Source organism: Ailuropoda melanoleuca, chromosome 12, assembly GCF_002007445.2.
Source record: "Ailuropoda melanoleuca isolate Jingjing chromosome 12, ASM200744v2, whole genome shotgun sequence".
Taxonomy (NCBI): domain Eukaryota; kingdom Metazoa; phylum Chordata; class Mammalia; order Carnivora; family Ursidae; genus Ailuropoda; species Ailuropoda melanoleuca.
In genome coordinates this window covers 39,518,788-39,534,576 of record NC_048229.1, presented here as the reverse complement: position 1 = coordinate 39,534,576, position 15,789 = coordinate 39,518,788, and the positions used below count along the sequence as shown (strand labels likewise).

At 39.0% G+C, this 15,789-nt stretch overlaps 1 protein-coding gene across 7 annotated transcripts in view; it reads right to left on the bottom strand.

The window, feature by feature from the left end:
- Positions 1-15,789, bottom strand: part of ZNF565 (zinc finger protein 565) — a 33,092-nt gene that overhangs the window by 16,125 nt on the left and 1,178 nt on the right. For 2 of the 7 annotated variants that reach the window (XM_034638376.1, XM_011227131.3), the window contains exons 2-5: positions 5,758-5,923; positions 4,306-4,392; positions 2,637-2,705; positions 304-377 (exon numbers count right to left, since the gene is read on the bottom strand). Coding sequence is in view for 4 of the 7 variants with exons in the window: in XM_011227131.3 (XP_011225433.1) it covers positions 304-312 (9 nt within the window). In the remaining 3 variants the exon portion in view is untranslated. Of the gene's footprint in view, positions 1-303; positions 378-2,636; positions 2,706-4,305; positions 4,393-5,753; positions 5,924-15,789 lie in introns of all 7 variants that reach the window. The other 5 variants (XM_034638377.1, XM_011227133.3, XM_034638374.1 and 2 more) reach the window with 4 other exon arrangements.

Genomic DNA, 15,789 nt, shown 5'->3' with positions numbered 1-15,789 from the left:
GGAAAAGATCAAAGTTATCTCGTCTTTGGTCCCACTCAACCATGGTTCTGATAAGGGGGGGCTCTCTTAAGAGAATATATTTCTGTTCCATTAGTAAGAGCACTGTGTCCCTATGTCTACACTATTGGAGAAGAGAGAGCCACCAAGGGAAGTGGAGCATCATCACTCTTCTCTGGAATGGAGGAATTGGGAGCAAGAACGGGCCTCAGTGAGACAAGGAAGTTTCAGGATAAAGGACACAAATGTTCACATGATTTGAAAGGAAGAAAGAGTATTTCAAGGATAGAGGAAATTTCAACTTACCTGTGCCATGGCTTTTAGAACTACCTGAGCTGCTCAGATTTCTTTAGATTCTTCTCTTGGACAAGTGCAGAGTCCTGAAAAAGCAAAGTGGGGGGGGGGAAGGGGAAATCACTCATAAACTGAGCTTGCCTGAGCACTCCTAAATAGAGACCTTAAAACAACTGTACTTCCAATGTCCCTGGTCTGCTTCCCTTGCCCTTCCCCTTGTCCCACCACCCAACACTCATATCAAAAACTACAGAGTTAGCAAAACCCGGCCCCTCCCGAAACTCTAGGGAAACTAAAAGATGGAGTCAACAAAGATATGCTCCAGGAGTCACACAGAATCCAGCCGCCTCGGCAGGAGGGATTACAGCCTGAACAGTTCCCTATCTTGCTGATGCTAGTTTATACTCTATATGGGGCCTAAATGGCTCCCACCTATTCCAAGTTGATCTTCCTGTGCAGCTGCTGCAAAGAGGATCAAAACTCAGACTCGCTCACTTTACCCGCTAAGGCTGAGGACAGTACCCACAGGCTAGGAGCACAGCATACCTATGGAGGCCAAACCTTGAGAAAAAGATATCCCTAAACAAAGTCTTCCAGCTTCTCTGGGCTCAACAGGCAAAACTTCCTGGGTACTTCTCTGAATCTACTTTCTCCTTTTTTTTTTTTTTTTTTAAGATTTTATTTACTTACTTGACAGAGAGTGAGAGAATGAAAGAGTAAGAACACAAGTAGGAGAAGCAGCAGAGGCAGAGGGAGAAGCAGACTCCCTAAGTAGGGAGCCCCAACGCGGGGCTCGATCCCAGGACCTCAGGATCATGAGCTGAGCCAAAGGCAGATGCTCTACTGACTGAGCCACCCAGGTACTCCTACTTCCTCCTTCTTTTTTTTTTTTTTTTTTAAAGATTTTATTTATTTATTCGACAGAGACAGCCCGTGAGAGAGGGAACACAGGCAGGGGGAGTGGGAGAGGAAGAAGCAGGCTCATAGCGGAGGAGCCTGACGTGGGGCTCGATCCCCTAACTCCAGGATCACGCCCTGAGCTGAAGGCAGACGCTTATCCGCTGTGCCACCCAGGCGCCCCAACCTACTTCCTCCTTCTAAGTCCAGAAAGGAACACCACCAACACCAGAGCCTTCATTAAAGACTCCGATAAGACAAGAGCTAGAAAATCACAGTAAACAGGTACCTTACAAGTATACCTGCATATCCAAAGTATTGACCTGAATGGGAACTCAATTTCTAGAAGTCTCTTGGGCCAGAACTCCTACTTTTTCATCTAAGCCTCCCCTCCTGCTTTCCTGCAGAACATCACTTCCTCACTGGCTGGTGTTTGCTAAGGCTGGAGTTCTGTGGAAAATCTCCTGTACCTCAAAGTAATGAGAACTTGGGTTTTAAGGAGGGTAGTAAGGCTGGTTCTAATCAGAGGTGCAAGAGGCTTCCTATGGTTTGTGGGTGGGTGGGTCAGAAGGAAGACTAACTTAATGGCAGTGGTGTCAAGGAAAATGTCCTATAAGTTGCAGAATATGAACTGGGACTTAAAAATCAGAGAATTTTATTAGGCAGAAAAGGTACAGAAGAGTATTCTGATCGGTGAAGGGCAGTGACAAAAACAGTGGACCAAAAGTATATGGTATATTTGCAGAGAAGAGAATAATTTGGAATGACTTGTATAGTTTGGGAAAAGGTCTAGACCAGTCTGTCCAACAAATCTTTCTGTGATGATGGAAATCTTCGTATTTATACCACCAATAATGTAGCCATCAGCCACATGCATGCACCAAGCATTTAAAAAGTACCTCGTACAATGAGGGATTGATTTTTCCCCTGAATTTTTAATTAAATTTAAATTTAATTAGTTCTAGGATCTAGAGGAAGATAATGCTGGAGATGACATCAGGGGCTGGAAAATGAAGGCAAATGAATGAAATAAGATAATAATGAGAGCAAAGACCAGGTCTCATCATCAGTGTGACTGGCACTTACCATGGTGCCTGGAGGAGAAAGGTCCAATGAATACTAACTTAAATATAAATGTTTATTTTTCACCCAGTAAGGAATGGAAGGCAACTGAAGAATTTACAGAGGGAAGTGACAGGGTCAATATGGCCAGATTCTTTTACTGGAGGGGAGTAAAACTGGGAGTCAGAGAGATCAACTGAAAGGTGCTTACACTTTTGCAAGCAAACAAAGAACCTGACCCAGGATATTGAGAGTGGAAAGAAGGAAGAAGGGTATAATTTCAAGATGTAGAGAAGTAAAATCAACAGGCTTTGGCATCTGATCAGACATGGAGGCAGAGAAAGAGAGAGGAGTCAAAAATTCTTTCAGATTTACTGAGCTCCTACCTCAACTGGCATGGTTCTAGGTGTGAGGAAGATAATAAATCCAGTCCCTGTCCCAGTGGATCTCACATTCTAATGGAAAGAGACAATAACAAATATTGATATACTGACATTGATATTTTTATTTATATGTCAGGTGGCCAAAGTCCTGTGGAGAAAAATTAAGAAGAGTAAGAGGGCAGGGAGCGTTGGGGGAATAAAGGGTGGCCGAAGAAGCTTTTCATTGAGAAGGTGATATATAAGCAGACTGAATAGAGTGAAAAATGCAGATATCTAAGAGAAGTGCATTCCTAGTAACAGGGAACAGCAACTGCAAAGGCCTCAAGGCAGAAGCAGGCTATCTTTGATTAATAAAGAAGAGGACTAGGGTGGCTGGAATGGAGTGTGCAAGACAGAGGGTCAGAAACTCATTTGGGTGAGAGAGGTAGCTGGAAGCTGGATCACATGGGGCCTGTGAGCCACTGTAAGAACTCTGGTTTTTTACTCTTTAGTAAGACAGGAAACCACTAAAATGTTCAAGACAAGGAATGGCATAATCCGATTTACACTAAAATGGATCGCTCATAGAAAGTGAACTAAGAAGACAATGGAGGAAGCAGGGAGACAAATGGAAGGTTACTGCTGTAATCCAGGCAGGAGGTGAGGGGGGCTTGTACTAGGGTGGTGGGGGGGGGAGGTGATGAGAACTGACCAGATTAAATATTCTCTGAAGGTAGAGCTGGCAGGATTTGCTGATTTTAGGTATAAAGCAAAGAAAAAAAAAAGCAGCAGCCATGATGACACTAAGCTGTTTGGCTTGGGTAACTGGAAGCATGAAAAGTTGTCATTTTGTAACACAAAACACTGTGAGAGGAGCAGGTTTGAATAAACTAATTACGAGTTCTGTTTTAGATTTTAGTACTTGAGATTACTATTACATATCACACACACAGTGGGCTGTAGCTCTGTAAACGTCCAACAAGGCAACGTTAGCAGAAATTAAACTAGGTATGTCCTCCAATGAAGCAACTCCATAGCTGAGACAATCGAAAAAATGTGCGGGGACTACATGATGGAGACACTGCTGACGTCGGAAACAACTTGGAGAGAAAAGGAGGATTCATTAAATAAATAAATTACAGTATATGCACACAACAGAAACACTTGCTATAAAATGAACAACACATGTATTTGTTGATGTTAAGATGTCAAACAACCTTGGGTGACTAAGGTAGCTAATGAAATAGTTTGTACAGTGTAATCCTATTTTTAAGGAAAAATATACATATGTTCTATATATGCATGTGTGTGTGCACATAAGACAGACTGAAAGAATTTTCAATTACATTTTTCAACATTTGTCTCTAGGTATATATCTACAAAAAGAATCTTTGTTTTTTCTATATTTTCAAGTTTTCCCTTAAGCATATGTTTTATAATCATAAATAATAGAATGTATACCTTCCTCTTCATTAAGGGGATGAATTACAAAAGGAAATATGCATGGAAGGATTCATGAGTGACAGTGAGGTGCTTTTGGGAACTTATATGCGGAAGGAGCTTGATTTCCTTCATTAGTTCTAGAGCCTTTGAGAGGCTTGTTCTCAAACAATAACTTAAAGCTCCTGAATTCCCACAGAGAAAGTGAACTTTCACATGAAAACCTTCCATTTTCCTTAGTCTCCTCACTCACCTGTACACAGACCTCTTGTCAACCCTCAATCCAGGATATCCTCCTTGCTCCAAAAAGAAATCACGCTTAATTTACAGAAGCAACTTCCTACACATAGAAAAAGAAATGGGTTTTAGCCAGTGTGGGAGACATTAATTGAATTACTACTGTTTCACCATTATCCAGTTTTCCTCTCCTTTTTGGCATATAGGTGACATTTTCCAGACCTTGCAGTCAGGCAGGGCCATAAACTGGTTTTGGCCAATGGAATCTGAGGTAAGGTGATGAGAGTCACTTCGGTCTGAGGCACTGGCAAGACTGCACAATTTTCCAGTCTTTCTATTCCCTGATGTGGCGGCCAAGGGGACTGTGTGTCAGAAGGTACAGCTATATATTGGTGGAGTCTGGTTTGGTCTGGGACCCTGCCCACAATGTGACCCTGATGCACATTAGACATGCAGCATGATCAAGTTAACAAAACGTTACTCTGTAAGCCACTGAGACTTGGGGGTGGTTTGCTACCACAGAACAGCCTGTCCTAACTAATATACTAATTCAGCTATACTCTGACTATATGAAAATTCAGACTCTAACCTGTGGTCGATGTGAGAAAGAACAATTTTTTAAAAAGTCAGGGGAAGCTTCAGAAATGACAGCAGAACTGGTTCATTTCCAACTCTATACACCTCAAGGGATTTTTTTCCCATTGTGTGAAGTATTTCATGTTGTACTGACTTTTATGGATGTAAACATACATTTTTCCAGTATAAACATCAACCAAAAATCATTACGATGAGAGATATATACATTCTCAGGCAATATTCAGTATTCTAAGTAAGACAAGAACAGATAGGTTAAATAAATGAAAGATTTCTATAATCAGTAATTCTAAGTATTCACAAATTTAGTTATATAATAGTTAACATAAAAATGTTTAAGATATGATTAAATGAAAAAAATCAGGTTACAAAACAGTTGGGCATCATGTGATCCTATTTGTAAAATATAAAGATATATCAATGCAGACAATATAGACAGACAAATTAGATGAAGAATGTCTAGGAAGTTTTATCCTTAAAGATTACTTTGGTTATCTCTGGGTTGTGATCTTCAATGTTCTTAGTTTTACTTAAGTGTATGTTTTTTCAATAACTATGTATTAATTTTTAAATTATTTTGTTGTTGTTTTTTAAAGTTTTATTTATTTCAGTGATCTCTATACCCCAAATGGGGATTGAACTCACGATTGATAGTTACTTGGTCTTCCAACTGAATCAGCCAGGAGCTCCAATTTTTAAAAAAAATTTTTTTATTAAGTTCAGTTAGCCAACATATAGTAAGTACATCATCAGTTTTTGATGTAGTGTTCAATGATTCTTTAGTTGTGTATAAGTGCCCCAATTTTTAAATGATTTTTAGGTTCTGTGAAATGTAAGCTATTCCCAAACGGCAGATGAAAAAGAAAATACTTACTTTTTTTTTTTTTTAAACAATCTTCCTTTGAACATGAAATAATAGCTTAGGATGTTCTAAAAACAGTAGTATTTTCACAGAATGGCTTTTGTTTGTGCTTTGTCAGCTCCCAATAGTAGCAAACTTCTTGATTTGGTAACTATATTCATGTGTGCTGTAATTGTGCCTGGAAAAGAATGAGAAGTCATTAGGCCCACGTCCTATGCATAAGCGGTGCTTCCTTTCAGCTCTTCTTGTCAGATGGGTCTGTTATGTTTCTGCATTTGCCCCACTATTCTCCAAACAGCTATAAACTCATTTTGCACCACTGGTCACACTTTGGATTTTTGATGATTCGAATGAAAACTGCAAGTCCTGTATAGGACAAGAAAACTAATTTCCCTCCACAGAGCTCTTATGAGATCAGTTTGACTTAGATATGACATGACATGACAATGACTGCTCTGGTCATACAAGTTATCTCCCTCTTATGAATTCTCACAGCATTATATCAGGCTAAATAGTGTGCTTTATCATCCTTTACTTTGAACATTTGTATACTAGTTTTGTCTTACCTATAACATCTTTTGCACTTTAAAAGTAAATATAGGGGTGCCTGGGTGGCTCAGTTGGTTAAGCATCTGACTTCAGCTCTGGTCATGATCTCAGAGCTCAGGGATCAAGACCCGTGACTGGTTCTTCACTCAGTGGGGAGTCTGCTTCTCTCTCTCCCTCTCCCTCTGCCCCTCCCCACCACTCGTGCTCTCTGTCACTCTCTCTTAAAATCTTTTAAAAAAATACAACAGTACTATGATCAATGCATTATTAAATGAGGCAGGCAGGTTACATAATTTTTATGTAAGTGATGCCTCTCTATAAAATTCCACAGAAAAAATATTTGAAATATAGCTGTCAAAATATTAAGAATATCTCTGGATGAAGGAATTTTTAGGAAGTTTCTATTTTTGCATTAAGTTTGTATTTTTCACAATAAAAATCATAGCAATATTGTTTCCATTTAAAGATAAATAACCATAGATGTAGTTGGTATTTATTTTCCTGGCAGTAGGAAAATTATAAGCAATTGGGACAATGCCTAGGACACGAATGGAGACAAAAGGGAAATTATGATTGAAACCAGTAATAAAAAAAAGTTCTTTAATAGTCATTTAAATGTTGGGGTGCCTGGGTGGCGCAGTCGTTAAGCGTCTGCCTTCGGCTCAGGGTGTGATCCCAGTGCTCTGGGATCGAGCCCCACATCAGGCTCCTCCACTGGGAGCCTGCTTCTTCCTCTCCCACTCCCCCTGCTTGTGTTCCCTCTCTCACTGGCTGTCTCTCTCTGTCAAATAAATAAATAAAATCTTAAAAAAAAAAAAAGGTCCTTTAAATATTGACTCATATTCTCTGGTACATTGATATAGCCTTATTATCAAAAACATACTGGGATGCCTGGGTGGCTTAGTCACTTAAGCATCTGCCTTCAGCTCAGGTCATGATCCCAGGGTCTTGGGACCAAGTCCCCCATCGGGCTCCCTGCTCAGTGGGGAGCCCGCTTCTCCCTCTGCCTGCTACTCTTCCTGCTTGTGCAATGGCTCTCTCTCTCTCTCTGACAAAAACAAAAACAACAACAACAACAATGAAAACCCCCACACACATGAAACTCCAAAAACAAACATTCTGCGAATGAGCAATTTTTAGGAGAGTGCAAATTAATATGAGAGTGTATGCAAAGCAGAAAGCATGGTGTCAGACACACAGTGAATTTCTTCTCTGTTCTCTCACTAATCAGAAGATTTTTGAGTGGGCCTTTGCAATATTTGAGCACTTTTTAATTTATCATTTTGTTTATGACATCCTTTTCATTGTTCTGATTCACACTTTGTATGCATATTTTTGATTAGCTGGATAATATTCCATCATGTGAATATAATAGATAATGGAACATTCCTCTTCTGTTTCCCTACTGTTGGGTGCAAATTTTGGACATCTCGAAGGCTATTACCAGGTATCACTGTCTTAGATTTTAGACCTGTGGTTCTAAATTTTCAGGGGTCATGAATCTGTTTGAAAATTTTATGGAATCTGGGGCACCTCGGTGGCTCAGTTGGTTAAGTATCTGCCTTTGGCTCAGGTCATGATGCCGGGGTCCTGGGATCGAGTCCTGAGTCGGGCTCCCTGCTCAATGGGGAGACTCCCTCTCCCTCTGCCTCCCTCTGTCTCTCATGAATAAATAAATAAAATCTTTAAAAAAAAAAAAGACTGCTTTTTAAAAAAATTAAAAAATAAAACCCTGCTGTAATGACCTACTCACAAACATCAAGTACTACTAACTTAATTTTTTTATTTCTCATAATTTAGCAAAAGCACAATAGGGATTTAGCTTAAAGCAAATTTAAGACTCCCAAAACCCAAAATGCCCCCAAATCAAATTAGATCTGATCACTGCAACAAACTTCTTTTTTTTTTTTTTAGAGAAAGAGCGAGCAAGCGAAAGTGTGGGGGTGGGGCAGAGGGAGGAGGAGAGAGTGAATTATGAACAGGCTGCAAGCCCAGTGCAGAGCCTAACGTGCGGCTCGATCTCACAACCCTGAGATCACGACCTGAGCCAAAATCAAGAGTCAGATGCTTAACCAACTGAGCCACTCAGGCACCCCCGTGCAACAAACTTCTATCCTAGACTTGTAAATCCAGACTTCTGTGATGTGGCTGTACCAGACATTAAAATATATTACAAAGCACTATAATTATTTTTTTTTTATTTTTTTTTTAAAGATTTTATTTATTTATTTGACAGAGATAGAGACAGCTAGCGAGAGAGGGAACACAAGCAGGGGGAGTGGGAGAGGAAGAAGCAGGCTCATAGCAGAGGAGCCTGATGTGGGGCTCGATCCCGTAACGCCGGGATCACGCCCTGAGCCGAAGGCAGACGCTTAACCGCTGTGCCACCCAGGCGCCCCACAAAGCACTATAATTAAAGCAGTGTGGTAGAAGTGCATACATAGATGAACAGACCAGTGGAGCAGAACGGAAGGCCTAGAAATACTGCTAAGTATATTTGGGAATTTAGTATATGATGGAGATGGATGGCATCACAAGTTTTTAATAAATGGTGTTGGGAAAACTGGGTAGTCATTTGAAAAATACAAAATTAAATCCATTCCTCATACTATATACAAAGTTAAACTCCAAATGTATCAGAGATCTAAATGGAAAAGATGAAACCATACAGGTATTAGAAAAGAACACAGGTAAATTCCTCTTTAATCTTGGCATTGAGAAAGTCTTTCAAAATTCAGAAGTAATAAAAGAAAATATTGGTAAATTTGACTACATAACATTAAAAAAATTGTATGGCGAAAAAAACACCATAAACAAAGTAAAAAAACTAACAGACTGAAAGAAAATACGTGCACCATACATCACAGATGAAGGACTAATATCCCTCATATGTAATGAATTCTTAAACATTGAGACAAAACACCAAAAAACTGAAAGAAAAATAGGAAAGAGATATGAACAGGTTAATTCGCAGAAAAGATGTAAAAATGGCCCTTAAGATGTTCATCAGCATAGTACTGGAAGTCCTAGCCAGAGCAAGTTTAGGCAAGAAAAAAGAAGTAAAATGTGTCCAAATTGGAAAGGAAGAAGTAAAATTATTTCTGTTCATAGATGACGTGATCTTACATGTAGAAAACTCTAGAGATTCCTTCCCCCAACAAATCTGTTAGAATAAACAAATTCAGCAAAATTGCAGGATACAAAATAAACTCACAAAAATCAGTTGCATTTCAGTAATAATGAACAGTCTGAAAAAGAAATTAAGAAAACAATTTCATTTATAATAGTATCAAAAAGAACAAAATACTTAGGACTAAACTTAACCAAGGAAGCAAATGACTTACACATTGACAACTACAAAACATTGCTAAAAGAAATGGAAGAAGACATAAATAAATGATAAGACATCCTGTGCCCAAGGACTGAAAGACAAATTTCTATGTTGAAGCCCGAACACCTACTGTCACTGTATTTGAAGACAGGACCACTGTGGAAGTAACTAAGATTAAATGAGGTTGTGAGGGTGGGGTCCTTATAGAATACTATTAGTAGCCCTATAAAAAGAGACATCAGAGAGAGTATGCTTTCTCTCTCTCTCTCTCTTCCTCTGAAGATACAGCAAGAATGCAGGCATCTGCAAGCCAGGAAGAGAGTCCTAACTAGAAACCAACTATGCTGGCACCCTGATCTCAGACTTCCAGCCTCCATAACTCTGAGCAGCCTTAGCTGACCAAGACAGACGTCAATACTACCTAAAGTGATATACAGATTCAATAAAATCCTTATCAAAACCCAATAATGTTTTTTTGCAGAAATAGAATCTGAAGGAACAGTCTTGAAAAAGAACAAAGTTGGAACAACAAGCACTGTTCACTGCAACAAAGAACGCTGATTTCAAAACTTATTACAAAGCTACAGTAATCAAAACTGTGGTACTGCCATAAAGTCAGATATCTAGACCGATAGCAGAGAATGGAAACCCTCACATATGTGGTCAAGTAATTTTCAGCAGGGATAGTTTTTTCAACAAATAGCGTCAGGAAAACTGGATATCCATATGCAAAAGAATGAGGGTGGACCCCTACCTAATACCATATAAAAAAATAACTCAAAATGTACCTCGGATCCAAACATAAGAACTAAAACTATAAAACTTTCAGAAGAAAACATAGGGGAAAAATTTCACAATACTGGATTCAATTAATTAATGATTTCTTGGATATGAAAAAGAAAGCAAAGGCAACAAAAGAAAAAAGAATGTTGTGGACTTTATCAAAATTAAAAAACTTATGCATCAAAGGACACTGTCAACAGAGTAAAAAGACAATCCATGGACTGGGAACAAAATATTTGTAAATCATGTATCTAATAAGGGATCGATACTTAAATAAAAAACTCCTACAACTCAGCAACAAAAAATAACCGAATTTAAAAATGGGTAAAGGACATTTCTCAAAGATATTCAAATGGCCAAAAAGTACATGAAAAGATTCCCAACATCGCTAATCATTAGGGAAATACACATCAAAACCACAATGAGGGGCGCCTGGCTGGCTCAGTTGGCAGAGCGTGTAACTCTGATCTCAGGGTTGTGAGTTTGAGCCCCATGTGGGGTGCAGAGATTACTAAAACAAAAATAAATAAACTTAAAAAAATTCATGAGATATTACTTTACATTCATTAGGATATCATAAAAATATTTTAAAATATAAATACATATGTGTATATATATGTATAACAAGTGTTGGCAGGGATGTGGAGAAATTGGAATCTTTGTGCTTTGCTGGTTAGAAGGTGAAATGGTTTAGCATCTGTGGAAAACGGAATGGTGATTTTTCAAAAAAATTAAACATAGAATTACTATGTGACCCAGCAATTCCACTTCTGGGTATATACCCCTAAGAAGAGAAAGCAGGAATTTGAACAGATATTTGTTAACCAATGTTCGTAGCACTATTATTCACAATAGCCAAAAGGTGGAAGCAACCCAGCCATCCAGTGATAGATGAATGATAAACAAAATGCGGTATAAATATACAACAGAATATTATTCAATCTTAAAGGAAATTCTGACATGTGCTATAGCATGGATGAATCATGAACACATTAAGCTAAATGAAATAAGCCAATCACAAAAGGACAAATATTGTATGATTCCACTTATATGAGGTACTTAGAATAGTCTAATTCACAGAGACAGAAAGCAGAATGATGGTTTTCAGGGGCTAGAGGGAGGGGGAAATGGGAGTTATTGTTTAATGGGAGCAGAGTTTTAGTTTTGGAAGATGAAAAAAGTTTTGGAGATGGATGGTGGTGATGGCTGCACAATAATGTAAATGTACTTACTGTCACTGAATGGTACATTTAAAAATAGAGTGGTCAAGTTTATGTATGTTTAAATTTTCTGTATATTTTAATGTATATTCAAACATAAAAAACCCCAACAAACTAATGAAATTGGTTACCTACAATGAGTGAGTGAGAACAGTATGGAAAGAATGGGGTAATAGGATTGGAAGAGAAGCAATGGTGGAGGAGTGACTGAGTAGGTCTTTCATCGAATTATGGCTTTTAAGGGGCCTGGGCAGCACAGTTGGTTAAACATTCTTGATTTCCACTCAGATCGTGATCTCAGGGTCATGAGATCAAGCCCTGAGTTGGGATCCCTTTCAGCATGGGGTCTGCTTGGGTTTCTCTCTCCCCCTCCCACCCACCGCATGTGTGTGCTCTCTCTCTCTCAAATAAACAGATATTAAAAAAAAAATAATTAAGGCTTTTAGAACCACAGTAATGTTTCCTGTACTCAAAAAATAATTAAAATAGGGGCGCCTGAGTGGCTCAGTCGTTAAAGCGTCTGCCTTCAGTTCGGGTCATGATCCCGGGGTCCTGGGATCTAGCCCATATCGGGCTCCCTGCTCCTCAGGGAGCCTGCATCTTCCTCTCCCACTTCCCCTGCTTGTGTTCCCTCTCTCACTGTCTCGCTCTGTCAAATAAGTAAAATCTTTAAAAATAATAATAACAATGATAATTAAAATCAACCAGCATGTATATATATATAAATCCAAAATAAAATCCAAATAGTAATAAATGAACCTATCTATATTACAAATGAGTAACATTACCATACAGGAGGGTGTAGGGAAAACTGTATTTTCACTACATACTGTAAGACCAAAAATAAAAATAACTGTATGAGGTATGGGAGGTCAGCAATTCTTTTTTTTTAAATTTAAAATCAGTGAATTAACATATAGTGTATTACTACTTTCAGAAGTAGAGTTTAGTGATTCATCAGTTGCATATAACACCCAGTGCTCATTACATCAAGTATTCTCCTTAATGCCCATCACCCAGTTACCCCATCCCCCCACCCACCTAGCAACCCTCAGTTTGTTTGTTTCCTATAGTTAAGAGTCTCTTATGGTTTGTCTCCCTCTCTGATTTTGTCCTATTTTAGGTCAGCAATTCTCTTTTTTTTTTTTTAAAGATTTTATTTATTTGACAGAGAGACAGCCAGCAAGAGAGGGAACACAAGCAGGGGGAGTGGGAAAGGAAGAAGCAAGCTCCCCGTGGAGCATGGAGCCCGATGTGGCACTGGATCCCACGACCTGGGATCACGCCCTGAGCCGAAGGCAGATGCTTAACGACTGAGCCACCCAGGCACCTCAGGTCAGCAATTTTTTTTTTTTTTTAAGATTTTACTTATTTATTTGACACAGAGAGAGACAGCTAGCGAGAGAGGGAACACAAGCAGGGGGAGTGGGAGAGGAAGAAGCAGGCTCCCAGTAGAGGAGCCTGATGTGGGGCTCCATCCCAGGACCCTGGGATCACGCCCTGAGCCGAAGGCAGATGCTTAATGACTGAGCAACCCAGGTGCCCCCCCCTCCCCCAGTCAGCAATTCTTAAACTACTTTCTACTTAGGACTGAGCAAATAGATAAATAAATATATTGTGGTTAATGAGAGTCAACTTTTTTTTTTAAGATTTATTTATTTATTTGAGAGACAGACAGCAGGGAAGGGGGGAAAGAGGGGGAAAGCAGGCTCCTTGCTAAGCAGGGAGCCCCACACAGGCTGATCTCAGACCCCTGGGATCATGACCTGAACGTAGACACTTAGCCACCCAGGCGCCCCAAGAGTCAACTTTTTCATTGTCAGAGAAAGGAGTTATGAAAAAAAAGGAAATGGAAAAGTCTGGAATAAACCCCCTGGTATTAAACTGGAATTAGAGATATCATATGAAACAATGGATTATCCGTATAGATATTCATTCAGATAGATACAGATGTGTGTGTGTGTGTGTACAGATATATATTTCATAGCTAAGAGTACCTAGAAGCAATGAGTGTGTCTAATCTTGGTTTCTAAATATCATTTTCTACTAAAAGGAGCCAGTGTTTCCTGGGAAATGTACATGTTCTAGAACTGGGGCTGGGAAAGTGTAAGCAGAAAGAGTTAGGGGTCCTTGGCGGGGGGAACAGACAGACATAGCTTTCTTGATATAAGAAAAGTCATTTCAGGCCTCTGGCCATTTTGTGAAAGAATTTAAGAACAAAGGCCACTATCAGGCCAGGAGATAACCTAATCATACTAGGATGACAAACCAGCGATAAAACTCACAAAACTCACGGCACTGATCCAAAAGTGAAGACTGACCTGATTTACATTCTTGAATTATATTTGCAGGATCTAAACCCCTTTGAGCACTGAGATACCAGACCAATTGGAGCCAGACAATTGATGACGTTGTCCTTTGCCAGCCCTCATGACTTTGACCCCGAGTCAGTCATTTTAAGATGACTTCTGCCCCAGTTCCATGCTGTATTCCCCATTGTATAAGCCTCTTTGTTAATACGTACGTACCCTTAGCTTAAAACTTCCCCAATTCTGTTGCTCAGGGAGACACTGCTTTAGGGAAGATCCCTGGTGTCGTCCTTTACTTAGTGCAAGAAAAACTCTTCCATTTCCTATTCTTTGGTTTTGTCTTTTGCCTTGACACGCACCAACAGGTAAACCCAGTTTTGGGTAACAAAAGTACAATATCAGCTTGGAACATCTCATGCTGCCAGAAAATATGACAGTACTAAAAAAAATAATAAAGGGGACACAATGAAAGCATACGGGAGTCAACTTAAAGGAGCTCCTAATGGCCAAATCTGGGGTAATTTTAGCAAGGACACAGGGACAGTAATGAACTGTAACTTACAGAGCTAAAAAAAAAAAATGCAATTTATATATACATAAATAATTTATTAAATAAATAAGTGAGGGAGAAGGAAAATCTCCTTCTAACAGTAGGATTCTATTTAATAAATATAGAAGGAAGGATGGAAATTAAAAAAAATCACCATTTGGCAAATAGCCTGTACTAACATTTTCAGGCAAAAATTATCAATGAATGTTAAGATTTGCAGGTGGAAGTAAGAAGAGAAGCTTAAGTTATTTCTCCACAAGACACATATTAATTACAATGGGAAAAATAGTGACTTTGCAGTGGAGAAACTGGACACAACTTTAAACAAGTGATTAAAGTTACCACTAATGACGCAAATTGACCTCTAGGGTCTCCTGATATGATGCACAGAGAACACATCACTTTTGGGGTATTCTTGTCCCAAAAGCATACTCTGAATTTAATCACAAGGAAGCATCAGACAACCTCAAATTGGGGAACATTCTACATTGCAGAATTTACAAACTAAATGGCCAGTACTCTTTAAAAGTGTCAAGGTCAAGTAAGACAAATAAAGACTGAGGAACTGTGCCAGATCAAAGAAGACTAAGAAGACTTACTAACTGTAACATATGATCCTAGATTGGATCCTTGTGCAGAAAAAGGACACTAAGGGACATTGATGAAATTTGAATAAACTTTGTAGATTAGTTGGTAGTAGTGTATCAATGTTAATCTCCTGGTTTTGATCATGTACTGTGATTATGTAAAATGGTAACATATGGGGAAGCAGGTTAAGAGTATATGGGAATTCTGGGGTGTTTGGCTGGCTCAGTCAGTGGAGTGTGCAACTCTTGAGTCTGGGTTTGTGAGTTGGAGCCCCATGCTAGGTGTAAAGATTACTTAAAAATAAAATCTTAAAAAAAAAAGGATATGGGAATTCTATTTTTGCAAGAATTTTAAGTCTAAAACTAATTCAAAATGAAAAGTTCAAAAAATTCTTAATGAACATTAAGTGTGCAGGAAACGGGGTATATGGACCTTTCAGTTCACCTCCAGGGCTCTCAATAATTTACTCCAATGACAAGGTCACTTTGGGAAAGAAGAAGTTAGGCAAGAAGTTTCAGAAAAAGAAAAGCACATCATGAAAAACAAGAAAGGTCTCAGGGAAAGAAGAAAAACTGATGCATCTTGATCTTAGCTTTTGGATGTTCAATAGCAATTCTTTCCTTTTCCTCTCAACATCTTCTTGGAGAAGACTTAAAAAAAGGAATTGTGAGTAAGCAGAACATTTTGAACTCCACACAGGAGACAGAAGTTAAA